Source organism: Rattus norvegicus, chromosome 8, assembly GCF_036323735.1.
Source record: "Rattus norvegicus strain BN/NHsdMcwi chromosome 8, GRCr8, whole genome shotgun sequence".
Taxonomy (NCBI): Eukaryota; Metazoa; Chordata; class Mammalia; order Rodentia; family Muridae; genus Rattus; species Rattus norvegicus.
In genome coordinates, this window is record NC_086026.1 from 45,965,178 (window position 1) to 45,989,117 (window position 23,940).

Genomic DNA, 23,940 nt, shown 5'->3' on the forward strand with positions numbered 1-23,940 from the left:
GAATGAAAGCACACAAACATAACCTCACATCCATATATGAATATAACAGGAAGCAATAATCACTATTCCTTAATATCTCTCAACATCAATGGCCTCAACTCCCCAATAAAAAGACATAGATTAACAAACTGGATACGCAACGAGGACCCTGCATTCTGCTGCCTACAGGAAACACACCTCAGAGACAAAGACAGACACTACCTCAGAGTGAAAGGCTGGAAAACAACTTTCCAAGCAAATGGTCAGAAGAAGCAAGCTGGAGTAGCCATTCTAATATCAAATAAAATCAATTTTCAACTAAAATTCATCAAAAAAGATAAGGAAGGACACTTCATATTCATCAAAGGAAAAATCCACCAAGATGAACTCTCAATCCTAAATATCTATGCCCCAAATACAAGGGCACCTACATACATAAAAGAAACCTTACTAAAGTTCAAAACACACATTGCACCTCACACAATAATAGTAGGAGACTTCAACACCCCACTCTTATCAAAGGACAGATCATGGAAACAGAAATTAAACAGAGACATAGACAGACTAAGAGAAGTCATGAGCCAAATGGACTTAACAGATATTTATAGAACATTCTACCCTAAAGCAAAAGGATATACCTTCTTCTCAGCTCCTCATGGTACTTTCTCCAAAATTGACCATATAATTGGTCAAAAAACGGGCCACAACAGGTACAGAAAGATAGAAATAATCCCATGCGTGCTATCGGACCACCATGGCCTAAAACTGGTCTCCAATAACAATAAGGGAAGAATGTCCACATATACTTGGAAATTGAACAATGCTCTACTCAATGATAACCTGGTCAAGGAAGAAATAAAGAAAGAAATTAAAGACTTTTTAGAATTTAATGAAAATGAAGGTACAACATACCCAAACTTATGGGACACAATGAAAGCTGTGCTAAGAGGAAAACTCATAGCGCTGAGTGCCTGCAGAAAGAAACAGGAAAGAGCAAATGTCAGCAGCTTGACAGCACACCTAAAAACTCTAGAACAAAAAGAAGCAAATACACCCAGGAGGAATAGAAGGCAGGAAATAATCAAACTCAGAGCTGAAATCAACCAAGTAGAAACAAAAAGGACCATAGAAAGATTCAACAGAACCAAAAGTTGGTTCTTTGAGAAAATCAACAAGATAGATAAACCCTTAGCCAGACTAACGAGAGGATACAGAGAGTGTATCCAAATTAACAAAATCAGAAATGAAAAGGGAGACATAACTACAGATTCAGAGGAAATTCAAAAAATCATCAGATCTTACTATAAAAGCCTATATTCAACAAAACTTGAAAATCTGCAGGAAATGGACAATTTCCTAGACAGATACCAGGTAACGAAGTTAAATCTGGAACAGATAAACCAGTTAAACAACCCCATAACTCCTAAGAAAATAGAAGCAGTCCCAACCAAAAAGAGCCCAGGTCCAGACGGGTTTAGTGCAGAATTCTATCAGACCTTCATAGAAGACCTCATACCAATATTATCCAAACTATTCCACAAAATTGAAACAGATGGAGCACTACCGAATTCCTTCTATGAAGCCACAATTACACTTATACCTAAACCACACAAAGACCCAAAAAAGAAAGAGAACTTCAGACCAATTTCCCTTATGAATATCGACGCAAAAATACTCAATAAAATTCTGGCAAAGCGAATCCAAGAGCACATCAAAACAATCATCCACCATGATCAAGTTGGCTTCATCCCAGGCATGCAGGGATGGTTTAATATACGGAAAACCATCAATGTGATCCATTATGTAAACAAACTGAAAGAACAAAACCACATGATCATTTCATTAGATGCTGAGAAAGCATTTGACAAAATTCAACACCCCTTCATGATAAAAGTCCTGGCAAGAATAGGAATTCAAGGCCCATACCTAAACGTAGTAAAAGCCATATACAGCAAACCAGTTGCTAACATTAAACTAAATGGAGAGAAACTTGAAGCAATCCCACTAAAATCAGGGACTAGACAAGGCTGCCCACTCTCTCCCTACTTATTCAATATAGTTCTTGAAGTTCTAGCCAGAGCAATCAGACAACAAAAGGAGGTCAAGGGGATGCAGATCAGAAAAGAAGAAGTCAAAATATCACTATTTGCAGATGATATGATAGTATATTTAAGTGATCCCAAAAGTTCCACCAGAGAACTACTAAAGCTGATAAACAACTTCAGCAAAGTGGCTGGGTATAAAATTAACTCAAATAAATCAGTAGCCTTCCTCTACACAAAAGAGAAACAAGCCGAGAAAGAAATTAGGGAAACGACACCCTTCATAATAGACCCAAATAATATAAAGTACCTCGGTGTGACTTTAACCAAGGAAGTAAAAGATTTGTACAATAAGAACTTCAAGACACTGAAGAAAGAAATTGAAGAAGTCCTCAAAAGATGGAAAGATCTCCCATGCTCATGGATTGGCAGGATTAATATAGTAAAAATGGCCATTTTACCAAAAGCGATCTACAGATTCAATGCACTCCCCATCAAAATACCAATCCAATTCTTCAAAGAGTTAGACAGAACAATTTGCCAATTCATCTGGAATAACAAAAATCCCAGGATAGCTAAAACTATCCTCAACAATAAAAGGACTTCAGGGGGAATCACTATCCCTGAACTCAAGCAGTATTACAGAGCAATAGTGATAAAAACTGCATGGTATTGGTGCAGAGACAGACAGATAAACCAATGGAAGAGAATTGAAGACCCAGAAATGAACCCACACACCTATGGGCACTTGATATTTGACAAAGGAGCCAAAACCATCCAATGGAAAAAAGATAGCATTTTCAGCAAATGGTGCTGGTTCAACTGGAGATCAACATGTAGAAGAATGTAGATCGATCCATGCTTATCACCCTGTACAAAGCTTAAGTCCAAGTGGATCAAGGACCTCCACATCAAACCAGATACACTCAAACTAATAGAAGAAAAACTAGGGAAGCATCTGGAACATATGGGCACTGGAAAAAATTTCCTGAACAAAACACCAGTGGCTTATGCTCTAAGATCAAGAATCGACAAATGGGATCTCATTAAACTGCAAAGCTTCTGTAAGGCAAAGGACACTGTGGTCAGGACAAAACGGCAATCAACAGATTGGGAAAAGATCTTTACCAATCCTACAACAGATAGAGGCCTTATATCCAAAATATACAAAAAGAACTCAAGAAGTTAGACCGCAGGGAGACAAATAACCCTATTAAAAATGGGGTTCAGAGCTAAACAAAGAATTCACAGCTGAGGAATGCCGAATGGCTGAGAAACACCTAAAGAAATGTTCAACATCTTTATTCATAAGGGAAATGCAAATCAAAACAACCCTGAGATTTCACCTCACACCAGTGAGAATGGCTAAGATCAAAAACTCAGGTGACAGCAGATGCTGGCGAGGATGCAGAGAAAGAGGAACACTCCTCCATTGTTGGTGGGATTGCAGACTGGTACAACCATTCTGGAAATCAGTCTGGAGGTTCTTTAGAAAATTGGACATTGAACTGCCTGAGGATCCAGCTATACCTCTCTTGGGCATATACCCAAAAGATGCCCCAACATATAAAAAAGAAACGTGCTCCACTATGTTCATCGCAGCCTTATTTATAATAGCCAGAAGCTGGAAAGAACCCAGATGCCCTTCAACAGAGGAATGGATACAGAAAATGTGGTCCATCTACACAAGTGAATATTACTCAGCTATCGAAAACAATGACTTTATGAAATTCCTAGGCAAATGGTTGGAACTGGAAAATATCATACTGAGTGAGGTAACCCAATCACAGAAAAACACACATGGTATGCACTCATTGATAAGTGGCTATTAGCCCAAATGTTTGATTTACCCTAGATGCCTAGAACAAATGAAACTCAAGACAGATGATCAAAATGTGAATGCTTCACTCCTTCTTTAAAAGGGGAACAAGAATACCCTTGGCAGGGAAGGGAGAGGCAAAGATTAAAACAGAGACTGAAGGAACACCCATTCAGAGCCTGCCCCACATGTGGCCCATACATATACAGCCATCCAATTAGACAAGATGGATGAAGCAAAGAAGTGCAGGCCGACAGGAGCCGGATGTAGATCTCTCCTGAGAGACACAGCCAGAATACAGCAAATACAGAGGCGAATGCCAGCAGCAAACCACTGAACTGAGAATAGGACCCCCGTTGAAGGAATCAGAGAAAGAACTGGAAGAGTTTGAAGGGGTTCGAGACCCCATATGTACAACCATGCCAAGCAACCAGAGCTTCCAGGGACTAAGCCACTACCTAAAGACTATACATGGACTGACCCTGGACTCTGACCTCATAGGAAGCAATGAATATCCTAGTAAGAGCACCAGTGGAAGGGGAAGCCCTGGGTCCTGGTAAGACTGAACCCCCAGTGAACTAGATTGTTGGGGGAGGGCGGCAATGGGGGGAGGATGGGGAGGGGAACACCCATAAAGAAGGGGAGGGGGAGGGATTAGGGGGATGTTTGCCCAGAAATCGGGAAAGGGAATAACACTCGAAATGTATATAAGAAATACTCAAGTTAATAAAAAAAATGGTGAGACCATTAAGACAGCCATTAAGGTTGTAGGAAAGAACTTTGAAAACACGAGTTCAAAAATATATAATTTCCCAACTATGCAAAATACAAAGGTACAATATATATTGCATAAGGAGTTTCACAGTTCTAAAGGAACAAAGGCAGAGGCACTATGGTTTTCAGAAAGAAACCAAGGAAGGAGATAAAGAGATTTAGAAGTAGTGATCGCAGGGCCAGATGCCACCCGGCAAAGTTTTTGCTTATGCTTACCAAGGCAGGCTGATTCTTGATTTCAAGATCATCTTAGGACAGATGGAATTTAGGTCCAGGCTAAGGAGTGGGAGGAACAGTAATTTCAGGGTGGGGTCCCATCCAGCTAGCTTATTGTCTGTGCTAAACAAAGGCTGGAGGGTGTCTGAATTCTTTTGTAATGTTTAAAAGAATATGCTTGCTGTCTCCTAAGAATCAAGAGGCTATGTTCATGTGATGCTGATTCATGGGATAATCAAAGGGGGATCTGGGGTGAATGACTTAAATGACATGTAAATAAAAGATTGGGCCTTTGATCTGCAAGAGATGAGCTATCCAGAGAATTTTTAGAATAGCATGAAAAAGCTATTTGCACAGAACATAGAGCAGTTTGGAAAACTGTCTGGATTGTCAGCTTGTAACACAGGATATGACTTCCAGTTGTTTGTTTTGACACATACAGACACCCTGTCTCTCAGAACCTCTCTTTAATCTGAGGATCATCCTTGGCAGAAAAGATTGTATAAGCCATAGGGAGAGGACATCAGCAGGGAAACTGTATCCTTTGGATATGACAATGAAATACAACAGGGTGCTTTACCAATGACCTCTATTCCAATGTACAGATTTGATTTTAATCTTTTGAATCCAAAGAAATATTTATTGGTCAGAGTTAGAAAATCTAAATATATTTTTTAAAGAATTATTATTTTTATCACACAGTGTTTTTGTTTAGAAACCAAAATCCAGCTTTTTTCTCATAGTTCTTAAATATGCACATTTGGTTACTTAAATGGAGAATCAAAATATAAACAGCATTATAAATAGTACCTATATTTATAGTAGCAATAATACAATTCTGAGAAGTTCAATTATTCAACTCTAATGACATTAATTACATTTGTTTCTCTATAAATGATTGCAGAAGGTTCTGTCATCTATATTTAAGGGACTGCATATTTCCCATTGGGCCTTTTATATCAATTATCATGAATAGGATGCAAACACAGGCACTGTTATTTCTTTCCATCCTAATTTACTACCATAGGTCAGTCCTAAGGGACACCCACTGTACATGATGAATTAAGGCCACACGAACTTTATAAGTCTCAAGCAAATGGCATCTGCTCCATAACATGGTGATCTTGAGATCTGCTCTGTAACTTTCTTTATAAATGATTAACTAGTGGTATGACCTCTACTACACAGTGATTCTGGGTCTCTCAGAATGTGTCTCCGTGTGATATATTGCTTTTTTCTGGTAAATGGAAAAGAATCCATGCCTTCCACTCATCAGTTCCGATATGTCCAGAGCTAAAGCCTCCTAAAGGAATGTGGAGACACACACAGGGGTTCAGCATCAAGTTGTCTAAGGGGAGGGAGGCAGGGGGAATTCATCAAGTCTCTATTCATCTCATTCATGTGTCTGTGACAGTACAACTAGTTTACAGACTAGCAAGACACTCAGCAACTTGATCTCCGACTTAGTGTTTCTATTTCTTGCATTTGAATCTTTGCTGTGTTGGCTGTATTCTTAGTCTGGTAGCAAAACAGATTTAGCAGCTCCAGGTGATATTTCAGGAACACAATAGCATCGTTTGTCCCATTCACAGGAACTGATGTGTGCTGTATGTATAAGAACATTTTGTGTAATATTACTGGAGGCATTTAATATTCAACTTATAATGTAAGTAGCACTCAAATTAACTGTTCCTGTCTCACTTACACATAAAATAATCATTTACAATTTTTGGGAACACACTTTTGTCCTTTACTCATACTCTGTATAGCTCAAAAGGAGTAGAGGAGACTATATAGAGACCCTAGAGTATAGTATATGCATATGCTTATGGTACCAATGATCTCTTCTTACCCCATGATTTCTTCTGTATGATATCTGAAAACCCTGCATATGAGCCTAATGACTGTATGGTTTCTTCCTTAGAGGAATTTTCTTTCTTGCTAATCATTATAGGGAAATTGAGATATCTAACAGGACAACAGAAGTATGAATGACAACTAGGAATTACGGAAAGGACATATTCTTTGTATACTAACTCAGTGGGCATTGTTATACAATCACATAGCATATGCCAGGCTACATCAAATCTACTGAAGAACAGTAAAACCCTTTGGCACCTATGGCTCTCACATAATTTCTTTTTATCTTTTCTTCAAGTTTGCATCATTTATATATTTTAAATATGTACCTAGTATGCATCAGGGATTTTCTATTTCAGGGATTTTCAGTATTTTCTATACTAATCTGTTCCCAATTTGCAATACTCTACAGTCTGTGGAACAATCATGTAACAATTGCACTGATGGATGTCCCGATGAAATTCTAGAGACATCTATTTTATTTAGATGAAGAAATGTAAAGAATTTGAAGGACCTTAACTTTTCTGTGATGTTGTACATGGAGAACTGTTTTTTCACTCATGTATGATGTACACATTTGTCATAACTTCACTTCAAGTGAATTGTTTTATTGCGTTTTTCTTGGATAATCTTGTCTCAGTTTTTTTCTGTATTTCTGTCACATTTTATAAATTTTAAAATGAGTGAATGTGTATCCTTCAGGCAGTAATACATTGATGTTTTATATTATGGCTCATTCGGAAAAAAATATCAGTAGTTACTATATTAACAAATGTTCAAGTAACAGATTTATCTCCTAAACACTGAGGTGTTTTATGGGAGCATCTTTACTACTGTCAGGATTGTCAGTTGCTCTAGGCATAAGCATGAGGAAATCTGTTTGTGATGAACTGTGTAAAGCTCACAGCAGAACCACAGCTGCCTAATCCTGTCCTTCTGTTTTACTGTTTTGATTTTTCTGGTTGTCAATAAATGACAAGCTATATAGCATATGCTATCATCTACCTCTGAGAACCTCAGTGATCCTAGAATCAGTATCATAAAAGAGTGCATATGTGACTCCGTGTTTTCTTATCTAATCAAGAGTGACAGGATTGCACAGAAACACACACACACACACACACACACACACACACACACACGCGCGCGCGCGCGCGTGCGCGCACATGCACCTATACACACACATGTGCACACAGTTTACTGTGTATTGTAGTAAATAGAAGAGGGCTCTTTATACTATAAAAGTTATACAAATTGCCATATAAAATGAGTGAAATATTTTGAAATATAGTATGCAGTTCTTACTATACAAAACCAACCCAAAATATTACAATTAATAGTTAGTGGAACATAGTAAATTCTACTCTACTAATTATAAACAACTTTAGGGTTTATTTTATCATTTGGACATTGGTCTTAAGCAGTCCTGCTCATTTGTCAAGCATAGCACACAGTTGATGTTAACCTGGGCAAGTCTTTGTGTATTGTCTTGCTCAGACAAAGGTTCGATTATTCTAAGGAGCACCAGGTAAAGACTAAGCATCACCACTGATTCCCACGTCCTTTTACTGTATCTTCATAGTCATTTGCCATAATAAGTATTTTCCAAGTCCTATTATATCTTGATATCATGCTCTAAGGGAATCTTAAAGGGCAAAGGAAAATTATAAGTATTTTTCAGAACTGGAATAAAGCAATGAAAATTAAATAAATCTCTTGCTATCAAAACAGGTTGTTGGATTTAGAAACAGATCCTTAATTATGTATCCAAATATGTTTTGAGCAGAACCAAAATAATTCTATTGGGAAAGTAAATCTTCATGATCAGATGTAGTTGGATAACCAAAGTGAACTCCATTTTTTGTTCATTTTAAATGTTGTTTTGTTTGAGGGAGAGAAAGAATATAAAATTGGGTGGTTAAGGCATAAGGGAAGAACTGGGAAGATTTAGAGAAAAGAATGAATATAATCAAAATATATTTATGAAAGTCTTTAAGTAAAACTATAAAATGATTGTTAGTGAAAAGAAATAACTAAGAAAAACAATTAATGAGAACTTATCTTTTTTTTTGACAATTCTTTTTTTTTAAAGATTTATTTATTTTGTATACAGCATTCTGCCTGCATGTATACCTATGCATCAGAAGAGGGCACCAGATCCCATTACAGGTGGTTGTGAGCCACCACATGGTTGCTGGGAATTGAACTCAGGACCTCTGAAAGAGCAATCAATGCTCTTAACCTCTGAGCCATCTCTCCAGCCCGAGAACTTATCTTAATTGGGCTATGACTGCCTTAGGGAGTCCTACTCAGCTGTATGTCATGATAAGCAGCTTTTAGGAACCCAGCTGGTTGATTACTGTAGGTGATGTTTCTCTTGTCATAGTATAATGTTCGGAAGGGGTTCTGGTTTCTCTAACATGAGCCAGACAATGATTCAGTAAGGTGGTTGGATTTTATTAACCCTTACTATTTCAGCCTAGCCTAAGTGTCTCCTGATAGGGAGTCTTTGTAAAGACTTCCTGCGATCCTGCACAACATGTTCTTGAACTGCTGACTCAGTCTAAGATATCTACTACACTCTTTTATTTCTTAGCTGTTGGAACTTCATAATAGTACAAAGCCTTCATCACTTGCTCTTCTTTCCTTCCTTCTTATTACTTTATTTATTCATTCATTTTACATCCTGATTGCGGCCCTTTTTATCCTCACATTTCTCTCCCTCACAAGTCCTTCCCCCAACCTCATCTCCTCTTCTCCTGTGAAAGGGAGGACCCACTCTGGCATCTCAAGTCACTGCAGAACTAGGCACATCCTCCCCCACTGAGGCCGGACAAGGCAGCCCAGTTAGCAGAATAGGATCCACAGTCAGGCAAGAGAGCTGGTTTTGGGGGGACTCTCATGAAATCCAAGCTGCAATTTGCTCCATATGTGCAGGCAGCCTAGGTCCAGGTTATGTATACTCTTTGGCTGGTGGTTTCTGGAAGCCCCCAAAAGTCCAAGTTAGTTGACCCTGTTGGTCTTCTTGTGAAGTCCCCATCTTCTCTGGGTCCTTCAATTCTTTCCCAAACTCTCCCACAAGACTTCCCCAGCTACATCTAATGTTTGGCTGTGGGTGTCTTCATCTGGTTCAGTCAGCTGCTAGGTGGAGCTTCTCTGATGACAGTTATGTTAGGCTCCTGTTTGTAAAGCATAATAATGTATCATTAATAATGTCAGGAATTGGCTCTTGCCCATGACTTGGGTCTCAAGTTGGGCCAGGCATTGGTTGGCCATTCCTTCAGTTTTTACTCCATCTCTGTCCCTTCATTTCTTGTAGGCAGGAGAAATATTGAGTTAAGGTTTTGTGGGTGGATTGGTGTCTTCATCCCTCCACTGGGAGTCCCGCCTGTCTATGAGAGGTGGCCATTTTAAGCTGCATATACCCTACTGCTAGGAGTCTCAGCTGGAGATACCATCATATACTCCCTGAAGCCTCCTCTATCCCAGGTCTCTGGCACATCCGAGAGATTCCCACCTTTTGATGAATGCCACTGATTTCTGTACTCCATACACTTGATCCTCATCTCTGTTCCTCTCCTAATCCCCTCTCCTACCCAGGGCCCTCCTCTCTTACCCTCTGATGATTATTTTATTTCTTCTTCTGATGGGATTCAACGATCATCCTTTGGGTCCTCAGTGTTATTTAGCTTCATGGGGAATGTGGATTGTAGTGTGGGTATCTTGTACTTTGTGGCTAATATCCACTGATAAGTGGGTACAGACTGAGTATGTCACTTCGTATCTTGGTTTTCTCACTCTGCATGATGTTTTCCAGTTCTGTCCACTTGCCTGCCTATTTCATGATGTCCTTGTTTTTTAATAGCCGAGTAAATATTCTATTGTGTGAATGAAGCACATGCTCTTTATCCATTATTCATCTGCTGAGGAACATCTGGGTTGTTTCTGATTGCTGGTTATTGTGAATAAGCTTGCTTTGATCATAGTTGAGCAAGTGTCCTTTAGGTATGGTGTAACATCTTATGGATATATGCTCAGGAGTATTATAGCTGGCCCTTGACATACGACTATTCCCAATTATCTGAGGAATCACCAAATTGATTTCCAGAGTGCTTGTAGAAGTTTGCAGTCCCACTAGCAATGGAGGAATGTTCGCCTTGCTCCACATCCTCACTAGCATGTGTTGTCTTTTGAGCTTTTGGTTTTAGTCATTTTGATGGGTAGAAGGTGGAATCTCTGGAGTAGTTTTGCTTTGCATTTTTCTGATGACTAAGGGCTTGAACATTTCATTGAGTGCTTCTTGGCAATTGGCCATTTCTCTGTTGAGAATTCTTTGTTTAGCTCTGTACCCCATTTTTAAATTGGCTTACATGCTTTGTTGGTCTCTAACTTATTTAGTTCTTTATATATTTTGGATATTAGTCCTCTGCTGGGTGTAGTGTTGGTGAAGATCCTTTTCCATCCCATAGTCTGCAGTATTTCCTGTTCTTTCACAGTTTCCCATTTCCAGAATTGCCTCAGTTTGTCTTTTCTTTAAATATTTTATTTATTTATTATATATGAGTACACTGTATCTGTCTTCAGACACACCAGAAGAAGGCATCAGATCTCATTACAGATGGTTGTACCATGTGATTGCTGAGATTTGAACTCAGGACCTCTGGAAGAACAGTTGGTGCTCTTAACCACTGAGCCATCTCTCCAGCCCCCAGTTTGTCTTTTCTTTATTGCTTCTATTTCCATTTTCGGTGCTTAAACAGTTTTATTCTTTTATTTTTATCAGTTTGATTGTATTTTTCTATATTTCTTTATATTTTTTTGTTTTCTCTTTAAGGACCTCTACCTATTTGGTTGTATTTTCCTTGCAGGATTTATGTATTTTTCTCTTTAAAAGCCTCTATCATTTTCATAAGATTAGATTCAAGGTCATTTTCTTGTGATTCAGCAGGTGTGTTAGCACATCCAGTGCTTGCTGAAGTAGGATAGCTGGGTTCTGGTAGTGCCATATTGCCCTGGCTTTTATTGATTGTATTCTTACACTGGCCTTTAGCTATTGGAATTTCCTGAGTATTGGCAGACCTGACAGTCTCTGATGGGAGCAGACTACTGTGTTTACAGGGAGCACAGGTAGTCTAGCATGTCAGCAGGCCTCTAGTATTTCAGGTAGGGCTGCTTGTTTCTGGTGACAGCAGGCTTCCAGTGACACAGGCAGAGCTGTAGGCCCTGATGACTTTAGGCTATGTATTGTACAATGTGGAGGCAGGCCTCCAGGGATTCACATAGAAACAGTTCCTGAAGGCTGTAGGCCTTTGTTTATCCTGGGCAGCAGTAGACCTCCAGGTATGTTGACAGAGTTGTGGCCTGGGAGATGGTGTGAGAGGGAGCAGGGCAGAGCTCACTGCTGCTGTGTTTTTCTAGGAGCCAGCAGGCAGGGATCCAGTTAGAGGTATCACTTGGTGGTGTCTGGTTGCTATAGGTATCTGGGATTGTGGTTTGAGATGTGGACCAGAAAATGGGGTACAGAGGGAACAGGTCTGGTCTCAAGTCTTCTGAGTTTGCCAGGACTGGCGTATGAGGCTGGAGTCTTGAATAACTTACCTGGTTGTCCCTAAAACAACAGGCCTGCAAGGATGCAGGATAATTTATGGCCAGGGGAAATGGAATCCAGAGGGCACAGGGTGGAATTCTCTATTGGTGGGTTTGTTCTGAAGACCAGCAAGCAGGGACTGGCCTCTTTTTCTTTAATTTTTGTTTTACACACAAACACACACACACACACACACACACACACACACACACACACGCACGCACGCACGCACACACACACACACACACACTTCAACCTACTCATTGTGTATAATATTACTTTCACATATATGTTTTCAGGGCTGATCATGGATAACCAATTTGTAAACTTTAACTACGATCCAAATACCTGTCCTTATACTCCTTACTCTAATAAGTGTAGTTTCTTATTCTATATCAGGAAGGTTTCTCTTTGCAACAGTTGGAAACCATTACAAAAATAAATAACTGGTCAAAATTCAAAGTTGTGGAGCCAAGTTTCAACTACAATATAACTTCTGTACCTAAGGTTAAGGGATCATTGACGAAGAGGTAGTGAAAAGACTAACATCCAGGAAACAGGGAATTTCTTGTGAGATTTCATTTCCTAGAAATGTCTGAATCTACATTCATGAAATTTCACTTAACATGCTCTAAACAAGGACAATATCAAGAGACATGCCAATATTATGGAGGGGGGAATGTTCACCAGGTCTCAATCTCAGACATGATCTATAGACAACTAACAAATGCCTAAAGGGGGAGAAATTGTCTGTATTATTGTGAAGTATGCCTATCTGAAAACTGATTCTAATTTTTGTTGGGACAGTATGCCACTTAGACAGACCTTGAATTTGTGAACCTCCTGCTTCTACCTCTTCCCAGGTTTGTGGAATTATAGGCATGCATCGTCATACCTCTCTTTATTGATTCTTAAGAGGCATTTAAAATACTGAAAATGAGCATAAATAAAATTTACTAAATTAGCTTCTTGTTACTGGGGAAACTGTAGCCACCATGGGTTTTATTTATTTATTTTTTGCTTTTTTGTTTTTGTTTTCAGGACTGATGGGCATATGAACTTACAGTAGTATGACAGTACAAGACCTGAGCAAATTCAAGCCAGACAAAATTCCAGGAAAAAGAGAATCAGGGAGGTTGGTGTAAAGTCCCCCTCCCTTTTTTAAATAGATATTTTTTTTTTTAGAAATTGAAACTAGATTCTTTTCTTGTTCAATAAATTCTGATACTAGTTTCCTGTAGCAGGATGGCCTACTGCTGCTTGTATTCTAGTGCTAATTTGGGGCCCCCAAGGCTGTTTGCCCCAAAGGCAAGAGAGACATTGAGTGACCCTGCCCTCAGTTGATTGTGATTGGTTAATAAAGATGCCAACAGAAAATAGTTGGGTAGAAAAGAAGTAGGTGAGCTTAAGTTTTGGCAGACTTAGAAGAAAGAGCAGGGAAGAGGAAAGGAAGAAGCGGTCATGTGATAGAAGAAGACTGTACAGGAGAGGAGAAAGAAGAGCCACCATGGGTTAGGAGAGCTGTAAAAAATATGGCCATGTAGTCTGCCCAATTGGAGCAAAGAACAGCCCAGATGAGACATAATAAGTAGTAACTTGGGCTAACAATAGAAAGGAAGATTCTAACAGCATGGAGTGTAGGTACTTGCCCACTTATTATGTTGCTTAAAGCATATTAAAATATAAAGTCTGTGAGTGTGTGCCTTTAATCTGGGAACATAAATGGTTTAAGGCAGTAAGAAATTTTGTGCTGGAATCATTTTTAAATATGTACTACAGTTTACCTTCCATTCATCCATTCTTCCCAGTTTCTTCTCACCTCCTCTCTGCTCCCTTCCAAATCAACTTTGTTTCTGTCCCTTATTAGAAAAGAACAAGCTTCTAAGTGGTAAAAACCAAGTGTGACAAAATAAAATATAATAAAATGAAGCAAAGCTTTCATATCAAAGTTAGACACAGAAACCCAAGATGAGGAAAAGAGTCCCAGGCAAAAGACTCAGAAATCCACTCGTTCTCATGGCCAGAAGTCCAATAAAAATACTAAACTAGTAGCTATAATCTACACTCAGAGGACTTGGTGTGGACCCACGTAGGTTCTGTGCTTCCTGTTTCATTTTCTGGAAGCTCATATGCACCTTGCTTAGTTGATTCAGAAGGCTGTGTTCTTCAGGCAAACTCCAACCTTGTGACTCTTACTATCCTTTTGCCTTTGTTTCATAGGATTTTATATACTCTGAGGGGGAAGGATTTGATGGAGACATTCAATTTAGACTTCTTTCTGAATAAAATCTGGTTGTGGGTCTCTGCATCCACTCTCATATGCTACTGGAAGAAACCTCTTTGATTAAGACTAAACAAAGCACCAACCTACGAGCATAGCAAAATATTAACAGGAATATTTATTTATTCATTTATTTATTTTAGACCAGTTTTTCATTTCTTTTCATTATTATTATTATAATAATTATTATTATTATTATAAATAATTTTTACTCTAAGCCTTTGGGCTATGCAGTATCTGGTTCTTGGTCACCCAAACAGTGTTGAGAATGGGCTCCTTTTTGAGGAGCATGCCTTAAGTCAAATCAAACATTGGTTGGTTATTCCTACAAGTTCTCTGTCACCACTGCCCTAGCGTATTTTGAAGGCAGGACAGGTTGTAGGTCAAATGTTCTGTGGCTAGGTTTGTGTCCATATTTTTCTTCTGGTAACATGCCAAGTATCTTCCCTCATCAAAGGGACCGTGAGATTTAGGTTACTCTAAGCACCAGTTCGAATTCTCCATGTTCAATGAGTTGTATAAGTGTCATCCTTAGCAATGGGGACCTGATATCAGTTTGCAAAGAGCAAGCCTCTGACCTAGCATTAGCCTCTGTTGTTTGGGAATCTCCATGGAAACTATTTGGCCAACAACTTAACCGAATACAAAGCAGTTTTGTCACTGAAAGCCTTGTCTGGCTACAAGGCATGGCCAGTTGAGACTCCATATACTCCATGACTAGGAGTCCTCACTAGAATCACCCGCAGAGATTCCAGAAAGTTTCTACTGAGCTAGATTTCTATACCACCACAGGTACTCCCCAATTACAGCCAAGTCTCCCTGCCCTTTCTTCCTCTATCCTATCCCTCATGCTCCAGTCCTTAATTACATCCAGTCAAACCACAAAATCTATTCTATTTCCCCTTCCCAAGGATATCCATGTCTCCATCCTAGATCTGTTCCTCTTTGCCTAACCCACCTAATGAGTATAGTTTGCTTATCATTTAATTAATGATTAATAACCACTTAAAAGTGAGTAAATATAATATTTCACTAGTATGGTTTGGTTGACTCAGGTTTATTTATTTTTAGTTAGTTCCATCATTTAACTACAAATTTCATGATGTCATTTTTCTATATCCAGGGTTGTTTCCCTGTGTTCTTTCTTGATTGCTTCTATTTCCATTTTTAATTCCTTCAACTGTTTGATTGTGTTTTCCTGGAATTCTTTCAGGGATTTTTGTGATTCCTCTCTATAGGCTTCTACTTGTTTATTTATGTTTTCCTGCGTTTCTCTAAGGGAGTTCTTCATGTCTTTTTTGGAGTCCTCCAGCATCGTGATCAAATATGATTTTGAATCTAGATCTTGTTTTTCTGGTGTGTTTGGATGTTCAGTGTTTGCTTTGGTGGGAGAATTGGGCTCCGATGATGCCATGTAGTCTTGGTTTCTGTTGCTTGGGTTCCTGCGCTTGCCTCTCGCCATCAGATTATCTCTAGTGTTACTTTGTTCTGCTATTTCTGACAGTGGCTAGACTGTCCTATAAGCCTGTGTGTCAGGAGTGCTGTAGATCTGTTTTCCTGTTTTCTTTCAGCCAGTTATGGGGACAGAGTGTTCTGCTTCCACGCGTGTAGTTTTTCCTCTCTACAGGTCTTCAGCTGTTCCTGTGGGCCTGTGTCCTGAGTTCACCAGGCAGGTTGCTTGGAGCAGAAAAGTTGGTCTTACCTGTGGTCCCGAGGCTCAAGTTTGCTCGTGGGGTGTTGCTTATGAGCTCTCCTTGAGGGCAGCAATCAGGAGGACCTGTGCTGCCCTTTCCAGGAGCCCCCGTGCACCAGGGTCCCAGATGGCATTTGGTGTTTTCCTCTGGAGTCAGAAATGTGTGCAGAGTGCAGTCTCTTCTGGCTTCCCAGGCGTGTCTGCCTCTCTGAAGGTTTAGCTCTCCCTCCCATGGGATTTGGGTGCAGAGAACTGTTTATCTGGTTGGTCCCTTCAGATTCTGGCAGTGTCTCGGGCGCAGGGGACCTGCTGTTCCAGTGCCTTTATCTACGGGATCCCAGAGGTCGTATACAGTTTCCTCTTGGGCCAGGGATGTGGGCAGGGGTGGGCAGTGTTGGTGGTCTCTTCCGCTCTGCAGTCTTAGGAGTGCCCACCTGTCTGGGTGGTGAGCTCTCTCTCCCATGGGGTTTGGGAGCAGTGAGCTGCAGACAGGGATCAGCGAGGTCATGATGTCATTTTTAACAGCTATGTAATACTCCATTGTGTAAATATGCTACATCTTCTTTAACCATTCCTGTGTTGAGGGACATATAGGTTGTTTACAGTTTCTGACTATTATGAATAAAGATGCAAAGAACACTTTGACTCTAGATTGCTTTTGGTAAGATGATCATTTTTTACCATGTTAAACATACTGATTCATGAGGGTGGGAGGTCTTTCTATCTTCTGATATTTTCTTCAATATAGTTCTTCAAAACTTGAAATTTCTAAAAAGAATTTACTAATGACACAAATGCTTGCTCACACAAAAATAATTTAGAAAACCTTAGCTTACTTTCTGACATAGCTATTCAAAGATCTAATCCAAAATTCAGTTTGTAGCAGAAATTGAACTTAGTCATTCCCTCACTTCTAAGAGTTAATTAATAGTTTCATATTCATATAAAGAGCCAGAAAGTTGTGAACCATTATTTTTATTAAAGCAACATCTGCTTATCTCATTTCTATTTTAGATGACTCTTTTAAATGCACAGCCAAACCAAACTGTACAAAAGACTTCTATTATAGTTCTCAACAGAAGCATTCAGATGATGCAACATGTGACTTCACCTTCCCGTGCACACATCAATTATTAAACACTACCAGGAAGTGTTGAAAAAAAAGTGTAGTGAGGGCTACAAGGATGATCATTGTGCATTGTAGAACTTTCACACTTTACTCAAGGTATCTCACAGGGTATAAGTGATAAATACTAGGTGGGGCAATCACTGATCTTATGCACACTGTGTGTTAGTAAACATTAATATTTTTTGTTTGTTTGTCTGATACAGGGCTTTTCTTCCTAGTTAGCCCTGGCTCAAATGGAGCTCCCTATGTAGACAAGGCTAGCCTTGGACTTAAAGATATGCTTACTCCACCTTCTGAGTGTTGGCATTACAGACATGCATCTCCATATTAAGCTTTTAATATTATTTCAATTTTAATATTTACGTAGGAAGGCTGGCATGCCTCCTACTACTGGAGCTCCCATGAGTCATTGCACATATTGTCTGAGGAAGTCGACCTCATTTTGAATCCCGGAGAACAATGGACTCCTCAAGATCATAGAAAGCTACTAAGATATATGGAGAGTTTCCTATTTAGAACAATGCATTTTGACCCCTACTAAGAGTTAGCACATGTAACTTATAAGACCTAGAAGGGCCCAGAAAGGATTTGTTCCATTGCTCCCTCCCTCCCTCCTTCCCTCCTTCCCTCCCTCCCTTCTTCTCTCTTTTACCCTCCCTTCCATCCTTTCCCAGGAAAGGGAGACTTGATTTTCTTTTTTTTAATCATTCAAGCTTTCTACTTGATTAATTAGAGTTACTCCAAGAAATTTTATATTATTTGAGGTTATTGTAAAAGGTGTTTTTTTTTTTTAAATTTATAGCTTAGACCATTTGTCACTTGTGTATAGGAGAGCTACTGATTTTTTTTAGTTAATCTTGTACCTAGCCATTTTGCTGAAAGTGTTTATAAACTGTAGAAATTCCCTAAGCAGATCTTTTTAGAGCCACTTATGTTTACTCTCATGACCCATCCAGCGGGTCCAGTTATTCAGGGTCCTAAAAAGGCCTTCTACTTGTGGGTCAAATGGGGGTGAAGAGAAGAAGGAGACCAAGCAAAAGGTCTGTTGTCAAGGTCTCATTTATTGGGGTGAACGTTACAGCTTTTAAGGCTTTCAGGTAGGGGGAGTGTCCTTTGTGAAACACAAAGGATGGAGGTAGGAGGGCATTCCAGCAGCAATAGCAGAAGGTGAAGAGGTCATGCGATGGAGACGCCGGAGACATCTGGTGTTTGCCCAGACTGAAACATCCTGTGAAAGTTATCTTTCTGTGCCGTAAATTCATGGGAGAGGCTTTTGTCCAACAATCTCAAGGCTTTATGGTAGTCATTTCAAGCTTGAACATCTGTGGCCATGCAGCCAAGAGTCACATAGCCACTTTGAGCCATACAGTCACAAAGCTGCCAGGCCCAAATCCAATACGGCTCCCTACACTCTCATATCATCTGCAAATAAGAATACTTTGACTCTTTTGTAACTCCTTGACATTTTTTTTAATCTTTATTAACTTGAGTATTTCTTATTTACATTTTGATTGCTATTCCCTTTTCAGGTTTCCGGGCCAACATCCCCCTAACCCCTCTCCCTCCCCTTCTATATGGGTGTCCCCTCCCTATCCTCCCCCAATTACTGCCCTCCCCCCCAACAATCTAGTTCACTGGGGGTTCAGTCTTAGCAGGACCAAGGGCTTCCCCTTCCACTGGTGCTCTTACTAGGATATTCATTGCTACCTATGAGGTTGGAGCCCAGGGTCAGTCCATGTATAGTCTTTGGGTAGTGGCTTAGTCCCTGGAAACTCTGGTTGCTTGGCATTGTTGTTCATATGGGGTCTCGAGCCCCTTCAAACTCTTCCAGTCCTTTCTCTGATTCCTTCAACGGGGGTCCCATTCTCAGTTCAGTGGTTTGCTGCTGGCATTTGCCTGTGTATTTGCTGTATTCTGGCTGTGTCTCTCAGGAGAGATCTACATCCGGTTCCTGTCAGCCTGCACTTCTTTGCTTCATCCATCTTATCTAATTGGGTGGCTGTATATGTATGGGTCACATGTGGGGCAGGCTCTGAATGGGTGTTCCTTCTGCCTCTGTTTTAAACTTTGCCTCCCTATGCCCTCCCAAGAGTATTCTTGTTCCCCTTTTAAAGAAGGAGTGAAGCATTGGCATTTTAGTCATCCCTCTGGAGTTTCATGTGTTCTGTGCATCTACTCCTTGACATTCTTTAGTTGCCTTATTGCTCTAGCTAGAACTTTAAGTAATGTATTGAAAAATATGGAGAGAGTGGACAACCTGGTCTTCTTTCTGATTTTAGTGGGGTTGCTTTGAGTTTGTCTCCATGTAATTTGATGATTACTATTGGTTTGTTTTAAATTTCCTTTATTTTGTTTAGGAGTGTCCTTAGTATCCCTAATTTTTCAGAATTTTTAATCTAGTATTCAGAATTTTTATCAAGAAGGGGTGTTGGATTTTTCATCTAATTAGGGTATCCTGTTTTTTTTCTATTTCAGTTTGTTTATATGATGGTTTATATTTATTGGCTTATGCATACTGAACCATCATTGCATTCCTGGGATGAAGCCTACTAGATCATGGTAGATAATATTTTTAATGTTCTTAGATTTGGTTTGGAGTACTTTTGCATCAATATTCATGAGGTAAATTGAACTCTAATTCTTTCTTTGTTGAGTCTTTGTATGGTTTGTTTATCAGAGTGATTGTGGCCTCATGAAATGAATTGTCAATGCTCTTTCATCTGTTTCTATTTTTGGAATAATTTGAGGAGTATTGGTATTAGCTCTACTTTGAAAGTCTGGTAGAATTAATTCTGCCTCCCCCGACCCAAACTTTTGGTAGGAAGATATTGAATGACTGTTTCTATTGTATCTATTTCACTAGGGGTATAGGCTTATTTTAACTGTTTATCTGATCATGGTTTAAGTCAGTACATGGTATTGATCAAGAAGATTGTCCCTGAGGGGCTACTTATACTCACATAGATGTCCCTAAACTCTTATACTTACTGGAAATGTTGACATTATTCATTTATAAAAAGAGAGAGGAAAGGGAAAAAAATGTTGTGAGGGTATAGTGGAAGATAGAGGAGGAATGGAAGTGAAATCAGGAATGAACTTGACCAAAACACACTGAACACATCTGTAAAAATTTTAAACAATAAAGCAAAACAATACTTGCTACATCCAATAAGCCAATGTAATCATTATTGAACAAATCTGTAAGAACCGTAACAACAAAGCCTGATCTCTTGGGAAACACCAAGGAAACACAGTTTTTTCCAATTTTAATTAGATCTCTATAATTACGGACTCATAAAACTCTCTTGGGTCATTACCAGACATCTATTATGACATTAATAAATAGTATTTACCAACTTCTGACCTAGAGAAGACATTCTGGGCAATACCCCCTTCAAAGGTCATGATCTATAACCCATGGCTTTTCTTTTCTTTTCTTTTCTTTTTTTTTTTTTTTTTTTTGTCAAGGTCTCGTTTATTGGGATGAACGTTACAGCTTTTAAGGCTTTCAGGTAGGGGGAGTGACCTTTGTGAAATATGAAGGAGGGGGAGATGAGGGTATAGGCAGTGATAGCTGGAGGCAAAGAAGTCAGGCGATGAGGTCAGGTGGTGGAGACACTGGGTGTTGACTGAGGAGATAACTGGTATCTGCTAAGGGAGCTGAGGCATCCCTTGAATGTTATCTTCCTGGGCCGGGCTTTTCTTAATTAGGAAGAATTAGGGCTCTGGATCTCCAGTCCAAAATTAATTTTTCTTATCACTAGAAAGCCAAATGTAGTAACAGTAGAAAAAAACATTATTTTTTCTGGTCTATACACTGTACAGCTCATCAATGCCATGTGCATTTGTTCCTCTGTGAGGACAGAGGAGAAAGGTCAATAGGTCACTTCTGTGGTCTGTGTACACAAAGGTAAGTATTGAATGCATGCATGTGGTTATTTTATTACATTTTTCAAAACCACCTCTGACAGAGTCAGTGAAACTCTGATGTGCCTGTAGTTTTTCTTTTGATTTTATCCTTGTACCTATAGTGGGAGGTGGAATTTCAAGGTAGAAGCAGAACAGAGATGCTGCAGACAAGAATGCCCTTGGTGCACTGAATATTATTCCTAAAGAAAGGACTTTCCATAAATTTATGGTTATTTCTGTACCCTAGCTCCCATAGAATGTAGAAAACAGAGCCAAGAGCTTGATTTTTATCTTTCTTTTCTTTATCTTAGTTTCATTTTAAAAGGGTAGGTTGGAGAGGGCTTGGATTTTGTTGTAATGTTATTTCTTTTACTCTTCTCACAGAAATGACCCGGGAAAGAATGGCTTTAGGAAATGACTCTTCAGTGAAAGAATTTATTCTGCTGGGCTTGACACAGCAGCCAGAGCTTCAGCTGCCTCTTTTCTTCCTCTTCTTGGGGATCTATGTATGCTCTGTGGTGGGGAACTTGGGCTTGCTTGTTCTGATTGTTTTGAATCCTCACCTGCACACCCCCATGTACTACTTTCTCTTCAATCTTTCCTTTGTTGATTTCTGTTACTCCACTGTCATAACACCCAAAATGCTGGTGAGTTTTGTGAAACAGAACATCATCTCTCATGCTGAGTGCATGACTCAGCTCTTTTTCTTCTGCTTCTTTGTTATTAATGAATGCTACATTTTGACAGCAATGGCCTATGACAGATATGCTGCCATTTGTAAGCCCCTGCTTTATCAGGTCACCATGTCTCATCAGGTCTGCCTGTTGATGACAGTAGGTGTGTATGTATTGGGGTTTGTTGAAGCCATAGCGCATACTGGCAGCATGGTACACCTGACTTTCTGTGATGGCAACATCATTGATCATTACATGTGTGAAATAAATGCTCTTCTAAAGCTCTCCTGCACAAGCACTTCCATCAATGAGCTGGTGGTTTTTATTGTTGTGGGTTTTAATGTAACAATGCCCACCCTGACTATCTTTATTTCTTACACCTTGATCCTTTCCAATATCCATAGCATCCATTCTACAGAAGGTAGGTCAAAAGCCTTCAGTACGTGTGGCTCCCATATAATAGCTGTTTCTCTTTTCTTTGGAGCTGCAGCGTTCATGTACCTTAACCCTTCTAGTGCATCTGAGGATGAAGATAAAGTATCTACCATTTTTTATACCATTATGGGACCAATGCTGAACCCTTTCATCTATAGTATAAGGAATAAGGATGTCCACATTGCTCTGAGAAAAACGTTGAAGAAAAGTATGTTTATTTAAGTAGAATATGTATTTGTTATGATAGTAAAATCTTAGTTTGATTTTTAACTCGAGAGAGGACTGGAGAGATAGCTTAATGACTGTGGATTTGCTTATAAGCACAAGACCCTGGATTTAGACCATAGCCTTTCTAATCAGCAATAGCAAAAAAAAAAAATTAAAATAAGATCAGAATTTAAAAAGTATAATGAGAACAATTTCGATTCAAATATAGCTAATGCTATGCAAAATTAAGTTAATTATCTGGGAAAATTCAGATAAAGCATGATTAATCCATTATCCTTTCCAGTACAGAGAATAGTTTATCCTGTAATTTCCCAAAGCCATTTATATCTTTTCTCATTATTGAAAACTGATTAAACATTTTTTGTGGCTAGCCTTAGAAATGACAAGGATTTAAGTACAAAACTCTGGATGATATTAAACTCAGAATTGGTAAGATTCTGAGATTTTTTAAAATGGACACATTTATTTTCTATTTTTGCCAGTGTATCTTTGGAGAGTCAGCTTCTGTTTCATGCTAGAATCTTCCACCAAGCTACATCATAAGCACAATTGTGAAGTCTTTGATTAGAATACTCTAGAAGTTTTATGTCGCTGTGTCACTGAGATACTGATTTCAGAAGTCTTTGAAAAAGTAACTCAATAATTCAGTTAATAATATTCTGGGAAGAGCTTTAGGAAATTTTATTTTAAAGGTTTATAGTTTCTTCAAAGACTGAAGTAAGGATAGGAAATGCCCTTTTCACTGTCTTTTCTCTATATGCTTAAGTCAGTTTGGTAAAGAGAAGTTGGCGAGTTGTGATTTCAGGAGGGCTGGCCCCAGTTGTAGGGGTGCAGGAAAGCCCGAGTGTTGACTAGCTGAGAGATCTCTCGGGCTTACATCCAAGGCTTATAATTGGCCCACCTAACATCTACCTGCTGGAGTGCATGAAGGAACCAGTTCTACAGATCTAAAACTACAGGACCTCCATGATACAGGGCAACAATATTATATCTAAGAGGAATTCCCCAGAGGTTCCTGTATTGATAGAATAACAGAAGCCAGAGGCCTGGTAACAGACCAATGAGTTACTGCAATGTATGTCTGCAAGCAAAGAAGTGTGGATGAAAATGATATACTCACTTTTTTTTTCTCTTGAGAAAGAATTGTATTGTATAGCCCAGTATGGCCATGAAATTATAATCCTCTTGACTTTGTCTCTTAAGTATCTTAAGATTATGGCATGTATCAGTACTTCATGTTTACAGTTTTTGTGTTGATGATTGCCTGCTGAAAGTTCCAAGAGAACTGCCATTGCTAGTATCTGTGTAAGCAAC

General features: G+C 39.2%; 1 protein-coding gene across 1 annotated transcript; it reads left to right on the forward strand.

Moving 5' to 3' along the window:
* The first annotated feature begins 21,675 nt into the window (after positions 1-21,675).
* Or8b35 (olfactory receptor family 8 subfamily B member 35) lies at positions 21,676-22,620 on the forward strand. Its single transcript, NM_001000437.1, has one exon. The coding sequence runs from the start codon at positions 21,676-21,678 to the stop codon at positions 22,618-22,620; it is 945 nt and encodes a 314-aa protein (NP_001000437.1).
* The last annotated feature ends 1,320 nt before the right edge of the window (positions 22,621-23,940 follow it).

Excerpts from the sequence above, each read along its gene's own strand:
- Or8b35 (NM_001000437.1), top strand. The coding sequence starts at position 21,676 with ATGACCCGGGAAAGAATGGCTTTAGGAAATGACTCTTCAGTGAAAGAA.